This window comes from Papilio machaon, chromosome 26 (genome assembly GCF_912999745.1).
Source record: "Papilio machaon chromosome 26, ilPapMach1.1, whole genome shotgun sequence".
Classification (NCBI taxonomy): domain Eukaryota; kingdom Metazoa; phylum Arthropoda; class Insecta; order Lepidoptera; family Papilionidae; genus Papilio; species Papilio machaon.
The window spans coordinates 691929-713079 of NC_060011.1; the positions used below are offsets into that span (position 1 = coordinate 691929).

A 21151-nucleotide genomic window follows, 5' to 3' on the forward strand; every position below is an offset into this window, starting at 1 on the left:
ATGATTTAGTATTGTCATTGTTTATTTCTAAAGTAAGTCAGTTTGTTTATGTATTAGTTAGGAATATTTAATCTTAAGTTATACCTTCCTCGCATTTCGGCATCTCTCCGCTCCAATTCCCAAAGGAACAAATAACTATAGGATTTCCTTTGAGCTCGAAGCCGTCTTTGCATCGAAATCTCGCTTTCATACCGTGCTCAGTCTTTGGTGCTATTACCATTCCGTTCCTTGGAAATTTTGGCATTTTCTTACATCTGGTATTAAGAAAAAATAAATATATATAAGCTATTACGTTTACAATATCGGACTAGAAGACTAACTTATAATTTTTAACTAACTTCTTAATATCTTTTATTTATTCAACGTATGGTCATACCTTGCAGGCTGACATCTTGGTATTTGCGTCCAAGTTCCATTGTTGCAATTAACTGCTACATTATTAGATGGGAACTCGTAATTTTGTTCACAATCTACTAAAATTACTTCACCTGAAAGAAACAAAACTTACTATCAATTTAATTATCACGCCATCTATCTGTGGATTGTGTGAAACTTCAATCAGTGCCTTGTATTTTCATTTTTACAACTTACTTTTTAAATCACAACTTTACACACAAGCAATTTTAAGCATTTAAGCATTGATTAATTTTAATTTCATATTGAACTGAGTTTTTTTTGCTTATTTTCAGAAAGCACATTAATAACGGTAACAATTTAATTGTTTTCCGACCATAAAATTATAAATATTTAAAAACTTAAATGTTTAAAATTGCTCTCCTGTAAAGTTGTGGTTTAAAAAATATCATGTTGTTCTTGTAAAGAGACGAAATCATAACAAACCGTGTTGCACCATTGTCGAACTGCCAACAATCTGTGTGACCTCTTGCGTTGTATTGTCTTCTGTTCTGTTCTCTAATCGCACCACTCTGCCTTGAGATACATGAGGAACGACGCAGGGAGCTTAAATATTAATTATAATTATTAATTGCCAGTTAATATCATAGTAAGAATAAAGGATCGGTTTTCGTAGTTACCCTTGGAAACAGCTACTTCTTACAAATTTTATGTATGTTATCCACCGAGGATGTATTGCCAGTTTTTTTTTAAATACTTACCAAGGCATTTAGGTAGAGGATGACTCCAAGTTCCATCACTCTGGCAAATAGCCGATCCATTCCCCTCCATCCTCATACCATCCTGACATCTGAAGATGATTGATGCTCCTAATCCTGTCCCGGAGGATATGTTTTCCAACCAACCGTTCCAGAGAAGACCCGGATGACCGCAGTTAATTTCTTAAACAAAATGGATGGATGAATTTCCTTATTTTACGAATATTAGAACAATAAACATGTTCAACTTCGCATTGAAATTGTGATTTGCGTTTTCCGAAAGTAGAAGAATAACTAACTGGAAGAATTCAAATTAGATCCAAATAAGTTTTAGTACTGTAGTAGTTGGTCAAAAAATATGGGTATTAAATAGTCAGTGTCAACCCACCTTTACACATAGGCTGAGCTCCAGACCATTTCTTGTCAGCTCCGCAGCGTCTCGTCGCGTCTCCCACCAGCCTATAGCCGTATTTGCATTCATACGACACCACTGAGTTGTAAGCACACGATGTGTACACCGCTTTCCCGTGGCGAGGCGCCTCAGGTGGCGGGCATTGCACCTGCGTGACCACTAGATGGCGACACATGTCGCTTTAAAGTAGCTCAGATTACAAAAGATGGCGTTGTTTTTAATAACCATAAAAGCTTTATTTAGAATCAAAAATTTGTAGTCTGATTGTTTGTAGATTTAGGGCACAAATTACATGCAAAACAGCAATACAAGATACATGCAGAATAAATGAAACAATGATGTACTGTTTACCTTTATTTTACTACAGCACAATACAATGTATTAAGAAGTTTTTACATTAAACCATTGCTCGCTCAATATCGAAGCATCAACTACGATAAGTCATCTACGTATAGCTATAATTTAGGCTATAGGCAGTTATAGGTTTTTTAATATATTAAAATTTTACCATGGCCATTGATAAATTTTGTTATCTCAAGAAATTCACAGGTTTTGAAAGAACTAATTTATATAGAATTTTAAAATAACATTTCTATGGATTAATTGTAACAAGTTTAAAGACACTACGTATCGTAATGATCGATTCAAACTGTCCCCTTCTCTCCTCCTTCTGTACAGCAGCAGGAAAGGAGAAAAAAGATGTTTTAAAAATTTTATAATTTAAAAATGAATTTTTGATTAGATATCCCACTTTATATTGAAAATTTTAATTCCAAAAAAAAACATTAATAAATTAAATAAATCAAATTATCTTAAAGTTAAAAATAAATCTTCAAATAAAGAATAATCAAAAACAGTAACAGTTCTAAATAATATAAATAATATTAAAGTTAAATTAAATAATAAATATAAATACAGTCAAAACCGTTTATGGCGACATCGTTTAGAACAACATACCGGTTAAATTGACCAAAATCAAAGGTCCTGGCTGAATGTTATATACATAATTTTCCTATTAATACCTGTCACCGGTTGTTACAACTATCGGTTTTTACGACTCAATATGAGTAGTCCCTTCGATGTCGTTATAACAGATTTTGACTGTATATCAAAGTAGTGGGAGATCCGATAAACAAATTGCATCATGACAATGATTTTGCTCTGAATGATAGCCATGATAATTTATATAAAAATATCAAGCGTCATGCCAACTATTATCTGGACAACATGAAGACATTGAATTCACAACTCGAAAATCATGCAACATTCCATAAAATTAATAACCACATTGAAATCGGCAACTACATTGTCACGAAGCAACGCCACGAATACGCAAGATTTAAGTAAGAAAAGATTAACGATGAGTCTGTGATTATAAAATTTATTTTATTTGATTAACTAGCTGTCGCCTGCGACTTCATCCGCGCGCAGTTAAAAAAAAATGAAAAATAGATGTTGGCCGATTCTCAGGCCTACTGAATATGCTCACAAAATTTCATGAGAATCGGTCAAGCCGTTTCGGAGGAGTATTGCAACGAAAACTGTGACACGAGAATTTTATATATTAGATTTAGTAGTTGGCATTCTAAAGGTCTTTATAAAACTTAATTTACAATTAGGGTGGAGTTGAATCAATGGGTGTTGATTCAACTAGTTCGTTGATCACTCTTCAACGTTTCAACCGTTGACAGTTTTTTTTATTTAACTAGTTGAATTCAACTCAAATTTGTATTTGAATCACTGATCGTCATTTATTTGTGACAAACTCAACTAGTGGAAAAAACCTAATTAACCGTTTCGTTTCTTTAATACGAACACTATCAATAATACATTCCCTTTCAACAATATTTATGTTCTGAATCCATTTAACTGGTTCTTCATTTCTTTCTATTTTTATAACTAGCTTTTACCCGCGACTTCGTCCGCGCGGAATTAAAAAAAAAAGCACACAAGATAAAAAAGTTCCTATGTCCGTCTCCTAGTTCTAAGCTACCTCCCCATTAATTTTCAGCTAAATCAGTTCGACCGATCTTGAGTTATAAATAGTGTAACACGACTTTCTTTTATATATGTACGATTGTATTGTCGTTATTTTCATATAATTTAATGTGAATTGACAGAAACAAATAAAGTGTCATTGTTTGTTACAGTTTTATTTTTTTAATTTTTGTATCACAGTTTCATCAGACTCATCATTAAGGTTCATACAAAGTTGTTGTGTTGGTACTTACGGACACATGTGGGTAGTTCTTTAGGTGCCCAGGCGCCGTCGGCCTGGCAGTAGCGTTCCGCTTTGCCGACCAGCTCGAAACCCTGCCCGCACTGCACCACAGCTCGACAGCCAAAAGTATGGCAGTCAGCGGTCACCCATCCGTGAGGCACGTCGCCTGGTTCGCCGCAGGAACGAGCTGTGGAAACAAGTTGGTCAATAGATTGTTTTAAAATCACAAGTGGACCGAGCGGACCATTCATGCAGCAGCTAATGTTGCTGCGGGCTTACTACTGTTTGTTTTGTTACTCTTTCTTCTAGGAATCATAACTTACGTTCGCAGCTGATGTCAGGTCCGTACCAGGATGCCTGGCCGTCGATAGCAAGGCACTTAGCGCGTGGGAATCCGTTGGTGACGTAGCCAGTGTGACAGTTGTACTGTACGGTGGCGTCCAGATCGAACGTCGCCTGCTCTGGTAATGCGGAGTGACGTGCGTGCTCGATAGTGGGGGGTTGGAGGCAGTAGACTGTGGGGGGTTAAATGGAACACTGTCAATAATAGTGTTATGAACAACTATGTCAACTATCTTATTAATTTTGGCAAATTAAAACGACGTGACTCTTTCAGTTAGCATCGTTATTATTTGTATTTAATGTACTAGTTATTTTAACATTTTAACTTGTATATTTCGAGATTTAATACCAGCTTAGTAGGTAACTTGTTAGGTAACTCTTACTGTTCTCCTTGCAGGCAGGCGGCTGTCCGGCCCACTTGCCGTCCGCTTGGCAGCTGCGGCTCTGCAGCCCCACCACGTGGTACCCATGCGGACAGGAGTATGTAGCCCTGGTACATATAACTTAGTTTAAGATGGTTTAAGAAATACACACAGTATAAAGTTCTTACTGTACAGTATCATTAGCTTGGTATTCAACTTAACAACGTGCATATTTTATTCTTTTTTCTTTTTTAATAATGTTAATTTTCTTATTATCAAAGTATTGTAACTAAAATTACTCACTTGTTTCCAAACAGACGTCCAGACACGACCACTTTTCCTATTTCTGGCTGCTCCAGTTCGGGGCATTCACGATCTGTAAACAAAAATATTTTAAGTTAGGATATTAACAAAAGCCCAAAAACTTTTAATCTTTTTATTTACTGGTCACCTACAGTTTATCATATATCTGCATACTAGCTTTTGCCCGCGACTCTGTCCGTACGAAATTACAAAAAAAAACGTAATAAGTAGCCTTTGTGTTCTTCCAGACTATGTTCTACATCGATATTGCGGCTAATCTAGATGGCCGTTTACTCGTTTGCCACCTTATGATATAAAAAAGGTACCTCTTAATCTAGTTAACAATATTCACTAAACAAAAACAAATTCACAGATGTAAATGTTTTTTTTTGCTGAAGTAAAAAGGTCAATGCGGCATCTTTTCCTACACGGTTGAAACTTTGAGAGCCTCTTCTGTAAAGTTGTCAATTTGTACATTGACCTTTATTCGTAGGAGCCATTGATATTTGACAACTGTAAGGAAAAGGACAGATGATTGTTTCATTGTATTTTGTACTAAAGAGCCATTTACGATTATTTGAAACATTTTTTCAAACAACAAAACTCATTGTACCAATGGAGTTTGGAGGCCGTTGGAGCGCGAAATGAAAAGATAAATTAGACGTAACGTTACAAAATGGCCGCCGGGGAAATTCAACATTTGTTTGAATCATAACAATGAATTTATTAGCTGGTTTTTTTCTGACAAAAATTAAAATGATTGAACTTTTTTTTTACTCTTAAAACGATATTTTTCCTTGTTCACAAATACTCGTATTTACTCACACTACGGTATACATACCAATTTTAACTTAAATCTTACTTATATTATAAATGCGAATGTTTAGATGGATTGATGGATGGATGTTTGTTTGAAGGTATCACAAGAACGGCTCTACAGATCTCGATGAAATTTGGCATAGATGTAGATCATAATGTGGAAGAACATATAGGGTACTTATTACGTTTTTTTTAATTCCACGCAGACGAAGTCGAGGGCGATAGCTAGTCTACGTAATGTATTGTTTTTAGGTTAATTCACTAAATATGCCCACCATTAAGGAAGTACATTAATAACGCTAAATAAACAACTAATAAATTACAATGGACTCGTATAATTTAATTACGTAATGGACACTCGTCTCCTCGACAACAAAGTGTAACACCTCCTTTGGGAGTACACAAATATTAAACTGGAAACACAACAGTAGGAGCCAAGAAGAGAGAATTTCGGAATTAACTCGAGCGTGGCATTTAAACTTAACGTGAAATTGCACCCAATCAAATATTCTTATAACATTTAACTGTTAGATAATTGAATTTAAGACATTTTTGTATGTAATAATTTTACGCCGTCTCAAACTGATGCGCTAGAGCATTTTTAACACTAGACAGTCGCAGTCCCGGTGCTTCCTTTGGAGATCCCGGGATTCCTACCAGTTGCACTTGAGGATGGCCACCGATGGAATTTTAGTGAGTCGAATGTCACATAACCCTGCCTTTCCCTCAGAATGCAGGGTATCTTTTGAAAATTCCCCCCCCCCCCCCCACCGAAAGAAAAAACAAAAGACAGTCGCTAGCGATTTTTACTTAGCATCCTTATCGGCCCTATATGCCGAATTCTATGTGTAGTGGGATAATTAGATTGGGTGTAAGGTTCCTTCCTTATGTGTAACTTAATTTATATAGTTAACTGTTCCACTTTGCATGTATGTGTAAAATTATTAGAGTAGAAAGCCGTTATCTCTGCTTTCCCCTCTGGATTATAGTCGTGAGTTATATAGTTAAAAATAAAATATTGTAAGGGTCAAATATTTACTCAGTTTTTTTTTTAATGTTTACATTAGCAAATTTACTATTTTAAATAAGCCTAATTAAAAATACTTCAATCGTAGCCTAGCAAATTATTTACTACGGTTTATTTATTAACTGGAACAATAACTATCTAGACATCAGTACACAAGTTACATAATTCGCTGCACAGAAGTGTCAAGTTGTAAAGTTTGGAAGTAACTTGGGCAGGACCATCCAGATTCTCTTGTCAACGAGCGGACTATTACCAATTAAAGTTATCAAATAACTTGGACGTCAACTTGCTACTTGGTGACTAAAGTTAACAACCAAGTAATCTGGAGGTACAATACTTCTATATATATTAATTTAGCTAAAAGTTGTTTTACATTTTTTTTCATCCAAAAATAAAAAGTTGACTCCTTTCATCTATTGACCTACTATGGCAGTTTTCCTCTATTATAGTCGTAGTAGTAAATAATATTTAATTAGAAAAGTCTCAAGAATCCTTAAGATTAAGAGAAAGAATACAAACCTATCTCACATTTTTATAACAAAAAAAAACAATAGTCGTAATGCAAATGTTAAAATTGTGAGTTACATATATTTACATCAGAACCATAGATATGTAATTATGTAATACGTTGTATACTGCAGCTGTTACAATATTTGCTTCGTTGCAATTCTATAACTAAAGACAAACACATCTGTCTCAACTTTGTGCACTGTCTGCAAAACAATTACGAAGCGAACTTATGTTTTACACTACAAACTACAATATTCTAACCTTTTAAATATGTGTTTTAGGCCGGTAACTCGGGAAAAAAGACTCTTATATTTCTCAATAGATGGCGTTAAATGTTAAGCATTTAAAAAGTGAATTGTTTCACAGTTAATTGTAATTCCATATTTTTATTTGAAAGAAATAAATATTTATCATTCCATCTCCTGTTATTACAACAATGCAGTATATTCCAGAACATGAATTTCAATGGACGTGTAACATGTGTAGATTATAGCCTAGGCGCTCGCAATAGCCTTCCCAAAGGATTTGTCAGTTTCAGCCGCAATACAGTTACATTGTTACTAATCTCTCTCTAGGGTTAACATTGTTTTATTTATATGTACAAATAAACCTGTTATTATGTTCATTTCTATAAAAATTACGTACATTAAATAGGTTTATGGTTTAAAGAATTTCTTTTCAAAAAGAAAAATTCACTTACATGATAACTATATTGCGACAATTAGAACACAATTAGAACAAGAACAAATGATACTAAAATACTGAAAGGTTCTTAATTTGGAGCTTCTTAATATGATATCAGTTAAAACATAAGTTCCCGGTTGAACATACAAATTACAGCGTTTTAAAGGTCATTTATTCATCGTCATCACCTCGGAGTCTTTTTTTAGATAATTTTTTGTCGTATTTTTATTGAAGACTAACTGTTGCCCGCATCTCCGTCCACGCGGAATTAAAAAAACGTAATTAGTAGCCTATGTGTTCTTCCAGACTATGATCTATATCTATGTCAAATTCCATCGAGTTCCGTTGAACCGTTCTGGAGATACCTTCAAACAAACATCCATACATATAAACATTCGCATCTTATATATACAAAAGGAAGTCGTGTTAGTTACACTATTTATAACTCAAGATCGGTCGAACTGATTTAGCTGAAAATTGATGGAGAGGTAGCTTAGAACTAGGAGACGGACATAGGAAGTTTTTTATCTTGTGTGCATTTTTTTTATTCCGTGCGGACGGAGTAGCGGGTAAAAGCTAGTTTATAATATTAGTAATATGTATGAAGTATGTCCCAACAATGAAAATTTAGTGTTATTTTTTTTAATTAGTGAGATAAATGAAATACGAAATGAAATAAAATGTAATGTAAATTAAATAACAAGTCACTTATCCACCTTTAAAGGTAAAATTCTGTAAAAAGAAAATATCTTTTCACCGCAAGTAGCATCGGGTATCTCTTTAACTTTCCGACTTGACACTATCTTATACAAGTTATAATAACTTTGTGAGTAGTTTTAAAAGATTTTCCGACGTAAAGAACTCTTTGTAGAGACAACTTTGTACCTTGATAATTCGTATTTCAGTTTTAGTTTTTTTTGCATGGAAATGTGCAACACAAAATTCATTCAGTTAAATTTCAGTTTGTTAAGAAAATCGTAGATTGGTTCTTTCCAGCTAACTTTTGAGACGCACTACCGCCATCTCGTGTTTAATTAAAGAAACTTCTACTTAAAATTTTAAGATTAATTTTCTTTGAGTGAGATAAGTTGAATACTACGTCTGGAATAACTATGAAACTTTAGCAGTAATTTGTGCGAATCTTCGTCTACAGTTCGTCTACTTAAGATAAACTTTATTTCATTTGCAACTTGTCAGTTTAAAGATATTGTTTTTTAATTATTAACTAACTTATGTCTTATGCTCACAAAGAAATACTATGGGCCTAACCATAAAAAAACTAACAGTGTTTCAATGACATTTTAGCTTAAACACATGTCAGCCCTTTAATCGCATCTTTTTCTTATACCGAGGTGAGGCTTCTGTTAAAGGTGGGCAACGCATATGCAACTGCGGACATCTATGGGCAGCGCTTCGGTATATCAGCGAATTCATGTGGCCGCCTGCTAGTTTGCCAGCTCATGATAAAAAACCCTTCTTTATAATATTAATATGGATATAAATATTGGCAAGATAAGCACGTTTATTTTCCTCTAGCCATTGCTTATTTTGTATAGGATTACGAAAGCACATTTCTATTACAAACGTTCTTTCGTAAATCGTACACAAGTTTAGATGGAATATTTTCTTTGTTGTGCGACATTTTAATATCGGCTTGTCGCATCTCTCACGGTAAGTTATAAATAAAAGTTTTCTTGATTTATATCTTTATAAAGAAATATATAAAATGAAATACAAAGTATGAAAAGAATGTTGTTGTTTATGTACTTGGACAGTTTTTTTTTTTATATAATAAGGTGGCAAACGAGCAAACGGACACCTGGATTCGCCGAAATAACGAGGCGAATGTTGCCCATAGACATCCGCAAATGCAGATGCGTTGCCTACCTTTAATCAACGGAGAAGGGGTCGCACAGAAAGAGGATATTTATCCTTCCTATGCGTCCCCAATTCCGCCAAATCTTCCCCTTCCCATCCTTTCTTAATAAGAAAAGGGTGGGAAGGGAAAGAGGACTAAAATTAGGCCTCCGGTACCATTATACATACGGTACATACAGTTTATTTAATATTAATAATATTATCAAATTTTACCACTATTTTAACTACTTTGTATGGACAATATTTATTCCTCCATACATTTCTATCGAGCGTCATATCTAAAATCACTCCCTTCATAGTCTCATTCACGCAATACTTTCTACGGTCTACAAAAAGAACTTTATCAAGTTAAAAACATTTTTTTCACGACTGTACCTAAAATAGTATAAGGAAGTTTAACACTTATTAAAGTACAATCATTTCCACAGTTCACTGAAACGTACAGTTTATAAATGGAACGGAGATAGCTGTTTACTCTGTGCAGTTGAACTCGTTAATTTGTTTACAGCGAAACTCCGCTATAGAGAATTCGGATAATTAAAATGTCTGTAAAAGAAATATTTTATCAACTAAATACTATTATTATTATTATATGTTGAATTCCTAAGTGCAAATTTAAATAAAAGAGCCCATAATATGCCCACACATCAGCTATGTTCCAGTGAAAATCCTAATGAAATCGGTCTATTTGTTTCCGAGATTTTGTAGAACAAATGCAGTTAGCGAACAGACAGACACACAGATAAAACTTTTAACTGTATATATAACAATACTCAAAAAAAAGTAACTTCGTTGCGTTTAGTTGCATAATTATTTTTCAATTCTTTCTTTTTTTATGCTAAGACCTGGCTATCGGACTTTATGCGCTGAAACATAAATCTCTTCAAAAATAACTATGTCAGCCAGCATTTTTATTTTATTTGCGAATTTGAGGTGTCACAGAATCGATCCGACGAAAATTTTTACATCTTAAGAGATCTTATATGGAGATGTAACACTTTAGGTCCGATGTAGAGATTGTCGGGCGAAAAGAGTTACATATTTTTATGAGTATACTTAACATGTAACTTTTTCCTCGGTTGTATAGTTTGTTATTGCATTTAAACAGAATAGATTTCATAAGAATGTTAAGTCTGTTATAAAATATTTTGTCAATACAACGAATAGAATTAACTTGAAACAGCGTTTTTGCAGTGAAAGTTAAACGCTGCAACAACATTGTTTGCATACAATTAAGGAAAACAAATAACGTTTAAAACTGTTTTAATTCCTCTATATTGAAGTTAACATTTACAATTTTTATTATTCTGTAATTTTAAATTATTAAGACTTACTTTCTGGCTACGTATTAACAATATACAATCAATTGCACAAACCAAAATCATTTGCGTTATGAAAAAAATAACACTTGATTAGTTCCGAAGTAAAGATACTTTTAAATTAAACCTCCTTGAAATTGTTATAATTTTTTTCTTATTTATGGATTCGCCGAAATAGCGAAGCGGCTGCTACCCATAGACATTCGTAATTGCAGTTGCCTACTTTTAATTCACGGAGAAGGGAACGCATAAAAAAGATTCCCCTTCTTAGCGTTCCGTCCTCCATCAAATAAACTGCGCCCTCCCATCCATTCCTTATAAGAAAAGTTAGGGAAGGAAAAAAACGACTAAAATTAGGCCTCCAGCATCACACTCATCAGACAAAGCGCGTAATTGTTTCAACTTCACGCCTGTCTTCTGTGTGGTGGTGGTATTGTACCGGGAAAGTCGGTCCATTCGTGCAACAGATGTTGTTGGCGTCTACCACAGTAATTAACATCAACTTTTTAATTGATATCCATCTAAGTTATTGATTAATTAGTATATAAACTATTATACTATAAATGCCAACTTAGTACGCTCACAACTATACTAGTTGAACTTATACGTAAATTTAGTGTATTGGAATTACGTGGCTTATCTCTCAAACACAGACTTCAATAGCTTAAAGCTAGACCGGATTACGTAGATAACGTCTGTTTGTTAATTCAGTATGAGTTTCCATACACAAATTCGTACCCATATTGTCATCTCTATCAAATAAGGATAACAATATAAAGCTCCAATAGCCTAATGGTTAAGACTCGATCTAGGGATTATTGCTGTCAACCATATTCTAACAAAAGTTTCGTTTTTGATGTTTAAAAAAATTTGAGAGTATTTTTTTTGTACTTTAATATGTTTTAGAAATAATTATGAGCACAAAGTTATTGTTAATTGGAAAATTCTCGAAAGGATTCGAAGATGAAATCTCCAGATTTTGGAGGTACCTAACTACTGTTAGAGATAAACCAACACTGTGCAGGTGTATCAGCGCAACACTAGACCTACAAAAATATCAACTCTTACGTCCTCACACTACATCTATCTGACATTTCATACTGGTAACAAAAGCGCGCCATTCGATCCAAATGGTTTTCATTACAATTTTAGACAATTGTAATGAAAACGAGTGTATGAAAATCATACTAAACAAATTTTATATATAAAATTCTCGTGTCACAGTTTTCGTTGCCATACTCCTCCGAAACGGCTTGACCGATTCTCATGAAATTTTGTGAGCATATTCAGTAGGTCTGAGAATCGGCCAACATCTATTTTTCATTTTTTTTTAACTGCACGCGGACGGAGTCGCGGGCGACAGCTAGTATCATATATAAAATTTTACATTCCCAGTGTGAATAAATTTATTAAAACATTAATGTTAAACAAGTTAAAGTCACAAACTGCAACAGAGTAAATACAAATGTCGCATAAATTCCAAATGTAATTAAATTTCTACGCTCACTACAAACTCGTTTGTCTCAATAACGTAGCTTACGTTTACAACAATTTGATTTATTATTACTCTGTATTATCTGTTACTCTGGACAAAATATATGTTTTAGTAATGGTACAAAAAGTTTATGATACTTGTCAAGATCTAAAAAGAATTTACAGTCCCCTGTGTTTTTTTTTTAGATCATAAGGTGGCAAACGAGCAAGCGCCTGAGTGAGCTTACATAGCAAAGACATAGACATCCGGAATTGCAGATGCGTTACCTTTAATCGATAGAGGAGAGGACACATAGGAAGAGGATATATTCTTGTTAAATCTACCTTCCCTTCCCATCCTTTCCTTATAAAAAAGGGTAGGAAGGAGAAAGGACTAAAATTATTCCTTTGTATGTTCAACATAGTGGGATAAGTAGGGATTATGAACTTCCATTAGCTATGGCACAGTCCTGACACACTTGTCAGATGTCGTTTTACAAAGAAGAGGTGTCTTTGAAATTATACTATTAAATTGGTATACGTAATTGTTTTCTGACATTTTTCCCTAACGCAAATTCAATTTTGCATTAAATTTTGGTACATAAAAAACTTAAACGGATATAAAATTTAAAAATTCATTTCTCGATCGCAACTAAACGACAGTAAAGTTGTAAAAGCTTAACGACCCTGAGCTTTCAGATAATTATCGCGAAAGCTTTGCCCCATCTTTGCCCCGACTAATTTGCAAGCCAACTAAAGCTCAAACTAATCGTTGGGCTACCAAAGTTTTGACAACGAAGACATTATTTATACAACGAGATTTGTTTAACATCAACAAAATTAACATAGTTTATGGAACAACTAGCTGTTGACCGGTTGTAATATTAAAAAAAAAACTTATATAATCCTATTCGTTATACTCGTTATTCCAAACAGTAATCTATCTCTGATTCAAATTTAATTCAGATCCGTTCAGCGGTTTTTAAAGTACCATATAGGTAACAAATAAACCACTGAACCACCGACGCCCTGCCAAATATATCGTGTTTTTTCTTAATTTATAGATAAAATTATTCATAATAGCGTATTATATTATTTGTTAGGTATTAATAATATGGTTGAAGTTTTCGCCAATAAAGAGCTTTAGTACAGTGTCAAAATTATTTAATATGAATCAATAAACTAAACAATTCTTATTCTCACTAATATTATAAATAAGAATGTTTAGATGGATAGATGGATGGATAGATAGATGGATGTTTGTTAGAAGGTATCTCCGGTACGGCGCAACGGATCTTGATGAAAGGCACAGATGTAGAACATAGTCTGGAAGAACACATAGGCTACTTATTTTGTTTTTTGTTAATTCCGCGCGGACGGAGTCGCGGGCGAAATCTAGTAAATAAATAAAAAAAGTTAATTTCGTATACTAAATAGAGGCTCTATGTAAGCTATTAGAGAATACAAAGAGGTTTGTATCAGACTCTAAACATCCCACATCAATTAATCCTGCTCTGTGCTTTGCTAAGTTATGCCAGTAATTAAGTTACGATGTTACTTGAAATGCATGCTTTGTGTTAAAATAATTAATGCTTTAAGCTAAAGATAGATTAGTATTTATTAACCGACTAGCCGTCGTCCACGACTCCGTCCACGCGGAATAAAAAATAATTAGTAGCCTATGTGTTCTTCTTTGTTTTATATCTATGCCAATTTAAAGCGATACTTTCAGCTTTTCTGGACAGATACCTAATAAAAAAATCCATCCACTAATCTATCTAAAAATTCACATTTATAATATTCGTTTTTTTTTGTTTTTTTTATATATCAAAAGGTGGCAAACGAGCAAACGGCCACCTGGATTCGCCGCAATAGCGAGGCGACCGTTGCCCATAGACATCTGCAAATGCAGGTGCGTTGCCTACCTTTAATCAACGGAGAAGGGGACGCACAGGAAGATAATATTTCTCCTTCCTATGCGTCCCCTCTTCCGCCAAATCCACTTCCCCTTCCCATCCTTTCCTAATAATAAAAGAGTGGGAAGGGAAAGGGGATTAAAATTAGGCCTAAAAGGGGATTAAGATTAATAAAATGTCTTACTAGCAAAACAATTTTTTAAATACTTCATAACAATATTAAGTATAGCTTACACCACTCAGAGATAATGTGTCTTTAAACGGAGATAGATTTTTTGAATTCTGAGCCAGTAGTTTTTGAATTTATTCATAACAAACATTGATTGCGGGAGTTTGTGTACATTTCTTTTTAATCGTAAAGAAAATACAAAGCTTTTTGAATCATTTAATATAATATTATGGAGTGATAAGTATAATGTATATGTCGCAATCAGAAGAAGAAATCAACTTTAATAAATCGAAATTAGAACACGAGCTACGTTCTAAGAGACTTCTTGTACGATGCGCGTCTGGGATTGGTCATTCTGGAAATATGGATCGTAGCTAAAGCATTGTTTGTTGTACATGAGCCAATGAATCAATTATAACCAGTTGAGAAGTGATAACCAGTGTATTCCTTGAAACCGATATTACCCAAGTGATTAAAAGTGATCTCAATTAATAATAATTCTGATAGCGAGCCACCCCGACAGTTATATATATAAACTAGCTGTCGCACGCGACTCCGTCCGCGCGCAGATAAAAAAAAATGAAAAATAGATGTTGGCCGATTCTCAGACCTACTGAATATGCTCACAAAATTTCATGAGAATCGCTCAAGCCGTTTCGGAGGAGTACGGGAACGAAAACTGTGACACGAGAATTTTATATATTAGATTAGTATTTTAATATTTAAATAGTATTATAATATTTTAATATTCGCTTGCTAAATATTTATATCTCATCGTGATATTACGATTTCTTTGATGAATATTCATCACTATGAATATTTTATGAAGATATCACCTCGGAAACGTGGAACGTTTTCATTTGTTAAACGTAGAATTTTCGTGATAAATTACTGGCAGGATTTCCGTGACGAATGTATTTTGAATTTAGAATACTAGCTGTCGGCCGTGACTCCGTACACGCGGTATAAAAATAAAATAGTAGCCTAAATGTTCTTCCAGACTATGTTCTATAACCGTGCCTCCATCTATTCATCCATTCATCTAAACATTCGCATTTATAATATTAGTAAGAAGCAAGATTAAAAATTAATTTCCGCTCTCCTGAATTGGGCATTAAGATAAACTTTTAGTGGAGATTTCTTTAATCAAATTTCCAATAAGGAAAACCATTTATCGACTAATTGTAACAGTAACTGTTTGAAAAATAACAATACAAAAAAAGGTTTAATTTTGAATGACGTTGTTTAACTAAAATAGTAGAAAAGTCTTTCTAATCACATCATAATACGTCTTTAAATAAAAAAAAATTGAGTCAGAAAACGTATATGGATCTACTGAATTTCTTTTAAAACTTTTCACATTTTCTCTCGTAATACAAGAAAAACAATATTAAAATAATAAATCCAGTACTATCGGATGTGCAACAAAATTTACAACGTTTAACTTCCGTAGCATTTCCGTAGCGGGCACGCGGCTCGTTTGTCTGCACGATTTAAACGCTTGTAGGGTAGTCCCAGTTTTATTTAACTAGTTTACGATAGAACGTTTTATTGTTTGTATCCGGATTCAAAGAACATTTCATGTTATCGTGTTGAACTAAACAACTAAATAGTTAAGATACGATATTTTTTTTTGCGATTATTTTTGATGACGCGCTAATTCTCTAAGTCCATAATATTTTGTATTAACTTATTTTTGACGTATTAAAAAGCAATAAAACAAAGTATTCCCTTTGTACAAAATGCAACGTAAGTTGTCGAAACTAATATTGTATGGTTGCGTCGCGATGATAACATAGGCACACAACGTAAAATCGTCGACGCGCGTCGTCTACTCAGTAAGTACAGGCACGACGATTACAAGACAGCTGTATAGATTTATTCGACCATAAAAATTGAAAATCACAGCAACTTTTTTCACGACGTTCTTGACAAACAGGTTGCGAGCGACTTGCTTCGGCGATGACATATAGAAATGTCGGCAACGCACGCCGTATACGAATCTCTACAACATTGTATTGCGTAAGTAGCTCTTTGATTAAACCCTTTGCGTTTCGTTGATTTATTTTACCTTATGCATGAAGGTAAATTTTGCATTGTCATTCACGATAATTATAAAATCCATGCATTCCAACTGTACTCATAAGGATTTTCACAATTCCTAGCCCGCGAGAGCAAAGCCCCCGAACAAATGAGTCGAGTTAATTGCTCGCATAAATCACCCGTACACTGCGGGACAGAATTAATGGGAGTGTCGGAGCCTCGTCCTATATCTATACTGAATTAATCGAGCCTAGGAGTATTATACTGTTACAAATTGATACACAATCCAGTATTATTACAAAAATGTCAGCCGCAAATTTATCGTTCGTTCTTTAAATATACATTAATTATGCCAAAACTAATATAAAACAAGAAAATGTATACTATAGAAAAAGTACATTTTTCTACGATAAATTCTTAAATATTCCTAATATTCTCATCAACTTAAGTATCATTTTTCTAACAGTATTTCGTGTCTTTTTCTTTTCTGTTTCTTCTAAAATTGACTACGTGTTTATAAATATCTAAACACTTTAGTAAACTTGGAACATTAAAGCAGCGGCGTCTACAAAGTTTCCTGTTAACTGCTGGCTCACTTTAAAAGCTCAATTAGCTCAAACGAGCTTCAGAAGTTTGCGAGCTTTTGGCTCATTCACCACGTTATCACTTATCTTAACTTTGTCGTGGTTTCTGATACAGACACGAATTAATTTAAACTAAAATTAGGAAAAAAAAAACTTGAGATTATTACTGCCTGAGATTTCATCAACGCAGAATAAAAAATAATAATCTATAGCATACCGGCGTGCATCAGTTACCTTCCAGTCAAAGTCCCGTCCAGCCGTTCTGGTATTTTAACTTATATATTAAGTAATTTTTAGTGAAATGCACTTATGAAATTGACCTCCTTTATTAAATCCCCATACAAAATATTTTCTTCAAGGAGTTTTTTTTATTCCTAATCAGACTATGAAGTAAATCATAAAAATACCAAAAGTTTAAGCATACTATTTGTAGCTAATACAGCCTTAATAAATGATACATACTAATCACTGCAATAAATCATAACAGACCTCAGGGAGAGAAGCAATCTGATCAGGGAATTATATTCGATGGGGCCTAATTGGAGTAAAATATCGGATTATTGATAATTGAAATACTTGGAAATTAAACAATGACTTTTATAGTTTTTTTAAATTATAAAATAACAAAGGATTAATTCTACGTTATAAATATGCTGTTAACTTGTTAAATATAATTTATTAAAATTTAACTAGATGGCGCTATTTTAAAATTTAAAGTTCAGTTTGAATTGTAGTTAATCGTTTTGATACTATTGCAGTTCAGAATTACATATTGTATTTTTATAAAGTACTAGCTTTTACCCGCGACTCCGTCCGCGCGGAATAAAAAATAGAAAACGGGGTAAAAATTATCCTATGTCCGTTTCCTGGTTCTAAGCTAACTGCCCACCAATTTTCAGTCAAATCAATTCAGCCGTTCTTGAGTTATAAACAGTGTAACTAACACGACTTTCTTTTATATATATAAGATAGACTTATGACATAGGATATTGCTCTAGTAAATATTATTTAGATTTATCTAGGCGTAAAATTATTACGTACAAAACAGAATGAGTGGGTGACGACGTATAAGATGAAAGGTCAAAGGTGAAAGTAAAAATGAATAAAAACTTTTTAATATCGTGATGAAATAAATTGAATCAACCTTTCTGACATTAATTTTAATGACATGAAGCTGAGAGATTACGTAACAAGTTCAATGATGGCTAATTAAGAGAGTCCCTCGTCAAAACTTTAAATAGTTAAAAATGTACAAACTTAATAAGGTCAAGCGATGCCTAATTTATGTAGAATATATAATATTTTACTATTAAATTTATCAATAACTAGGTTTTACCCGCGACTCCGTCCGCGCGGAATAAAAAATAGAAAACGGGGTAAAAAATATCCTATGTCCGTTTCCTGGTTCTAAGCTACCTGCCCACCAATTTTCAGTCAAATCGATTCAGCCGTTCTTGAGTTATAAATAGTGTAACTAACACGACTTTCTTTTATATATATAGATAGATATAAATAGAAGATAGATTAACTTCAATACAACAATAACAATTGTTGTTCTTGTTGTATTGTTACTTCAATGTATGTTATTAATGTATGGAGGAGTAGTAACATACTGTTCCGACCCTCTATAGGGATAAGGGTAGCTTGATAATGATTGTTACTTCAACACAACAAGAAGCTCGCTATACATTCGCTATTCCAGACTGTAACCTATCTTTGTTCCATATTTCATACAGATCCATTAAGCCATTCAGAAGTTACGTGTAAAGAAAATATCCAAACGCATTTATAATATAACTAGCTGTTACCCGCGGTTCCGACTGCTCGGAATTTATAAAAAAAAATAGTAGCCCATGTATTCTTCTATTTTCTAGCTCTATGACCTGGCTATATTGATAATATCTGTAAGATTTAGATATGACCTCAAGTGCGTTTGTACTATTAAGTACTGTCAATCGTTCGCACAATAAAACGACATATAACAATGAACAATACGTTAGTTTCATGAGAAATTCTCCAATGACAATATTGAAGGTAACTCGTAGTGCGTGCATTCGTATTATTATTAAATGACACGAATAGGTCAAGCAAAATTTACAAAGGTTAATAATTTATAAATAATTTAAATAATAAAATAATAAATCTAACGAAGTTTAATAGTGAATTTTAATTAAAATCTGACTCATATTAAAAACATGGGAAAGTTTAGATTCAAAAAAGCCGAAAAAAATAGATAACTGTGTGGCATATCGTATAACTGACTAAATCAGTTTTTTTTCCAAATATCACATGAACAAAGTAACGGGGGACTATAAATATATAATGGACAAAAAAAATCTTTTATTTGGTAAATAAAAGTTCAGTATAATATATAAATTCAAAGTATCAAGACTACAATGTCCAACTATAACGTCTTGTCATATCTCGAAAGCTTTCTATCGGGCTTTTCATGACTTGAATATAAAACACTTTACGATATCTTCGCCGCGATTCTTCATTGCTCTCCAGCTCGCTACCGACGTAATCCCTTCCCACACTCATGCATAACAACGACCAGAAAGTATTTGCGTCTACCTTCTACAATATAACTTTTATTTCATTTATATTCTTCTATAGTAGTTGTTATAATTATAAGGAATTATATATTAAATCAATTGCTTATAGTTTAAAAACAAAATAAATATAATATTCTTAGTGCTCATTTTATACGAAAATAACTAGATGGCGTTGTTTTCAATTTTGTAATGTTGGTTTTTATTTCAAAAGGTTTCCTGAATTCGTTGAAATGGCGAAGCGACCGCTGCCCATATATAGGTACATCCTCAAATGCAAATGCGTTACCTACCTTTAATCAACGGAGAAGGGGACGTACAGAAAAGTATATTTCCCCTTCCTACGCGTCCCCTCTTCCGCCAAATCCATCTGCTACGCAAAGAGTGAGTTTGGTGACAAGTTATAAAGAATGCCATCAAATTCTTAAAAACGGTTCATTTCATATTAACCTGATAATTTATATTGGAAGAGAATCTACTTGAAAATAGTTCATTCCAATATAATTTATTTTATAGACGGGTTATAACATGTTACTCAGGGATAATGTAGCATTCTAATGGTGTAAGAATTTTTGAAATAGGTCCAGTAGTTTTTGCCTCACATACATATAAAAATACAAATCTTTCCTTTTTTAATACTATAGAAATAATGTGCGACGTAACTTTCAAATCTAAGCATTCCGGTCACCAAACTTCAAGTTTATAGTGGTCATAATTTTGGACCGGTTCCAAGAAATTGCATTCGACGGCCTGGATGAAATCCATTGCATTACGTCCCAACGGATATCCGGACAAAATTTATATTGGAAATTATAGGAAACCCACAACCAGTATTGTCGTTTTCAAAGTTAATTTTAAATCGTTTTTCTTTGTAGTTTCACGTGTATTTATAATTAAGTTTATTAATGTTATTTATGTTGAATGTTTAACAAACAACCAAATAGACGAATTGGGAGTAGACGAAATAATTTTAGTCCGCTTTTACTTCCCACCCTTTTTCTTATAAGGAAAGGGCGGTAAGGGGAAGTGGGTTTGACGGAGGAAGGAATACTTAGGAAGGGAATTCTTATAAGGATTAGAGGTAGGTAAAGTTTCTGAAATTGTGTATGTCATACGCAGCGGTCGCTTTGCTATTTCGGCGAACTCAGGTGGCCGTTCGCTTGTTTGCCACTTCTCGTTTGTCAAAGTTTTGATCTGTTATCATCTCCCTTTCTTTAATATATTCTATGAGAGCTGCTCACCAGGTTTTTACCTTCCAGATTGACCTTTCATCGTTTCAATCTCCACTCCCAATCGTATCTACTTAGCCCTACCGTCTTTGCTTCCTGATACAAGAATCCCTGTTCAAAATATATTACTCTATTTTGTCACAGATAATGAAAGAGACGACGATATGTTTCAGAGATTTTGTTCTCAGAAACCGAA

General features: G+C 33.6%; 1 protein-coding gene across 1 annotated transcript in view; it reads right to left on the bottom strand.

Moving 5' to 3' along the window:
• The window catches only part of LOC106717941, a 67692-nt gene that overhangs the window by 12557 nt on the left and 33984 nt on the right, over positions 1-21151 (bottom strand). Inside the window, exons 4-12 of the mRNA XM_045684513.1 lie at positions 4753-4825; positions 4471-4577; positions 4069-4260; positions 3756-3932; positions 1501-1683; positions 1116-1295; positions 841-960; positions 377-488; positions 85-254 (exon numbers count right to left, since the gene is read on the bottom strand). Of these exons, the coding sequence (XP_045540469.1) occupies positions 85-254; positions 377-488; positions 841-960; positions 1116-1295; positions 1501-1683; positions 3756-3932; positions 4069-4260; positions 4471-4577; positions 4753-4825 (1314 nt within the window). The remainder of the gene's footprint in view (positions 1-84; positions 255-376; positions 489-840; positions 961-1115; positions 1296-1500; positions 1684-3755; positions 3933-4068; positions 4261-4470; positions 4578-4752; positions 4826-21151) is intronic.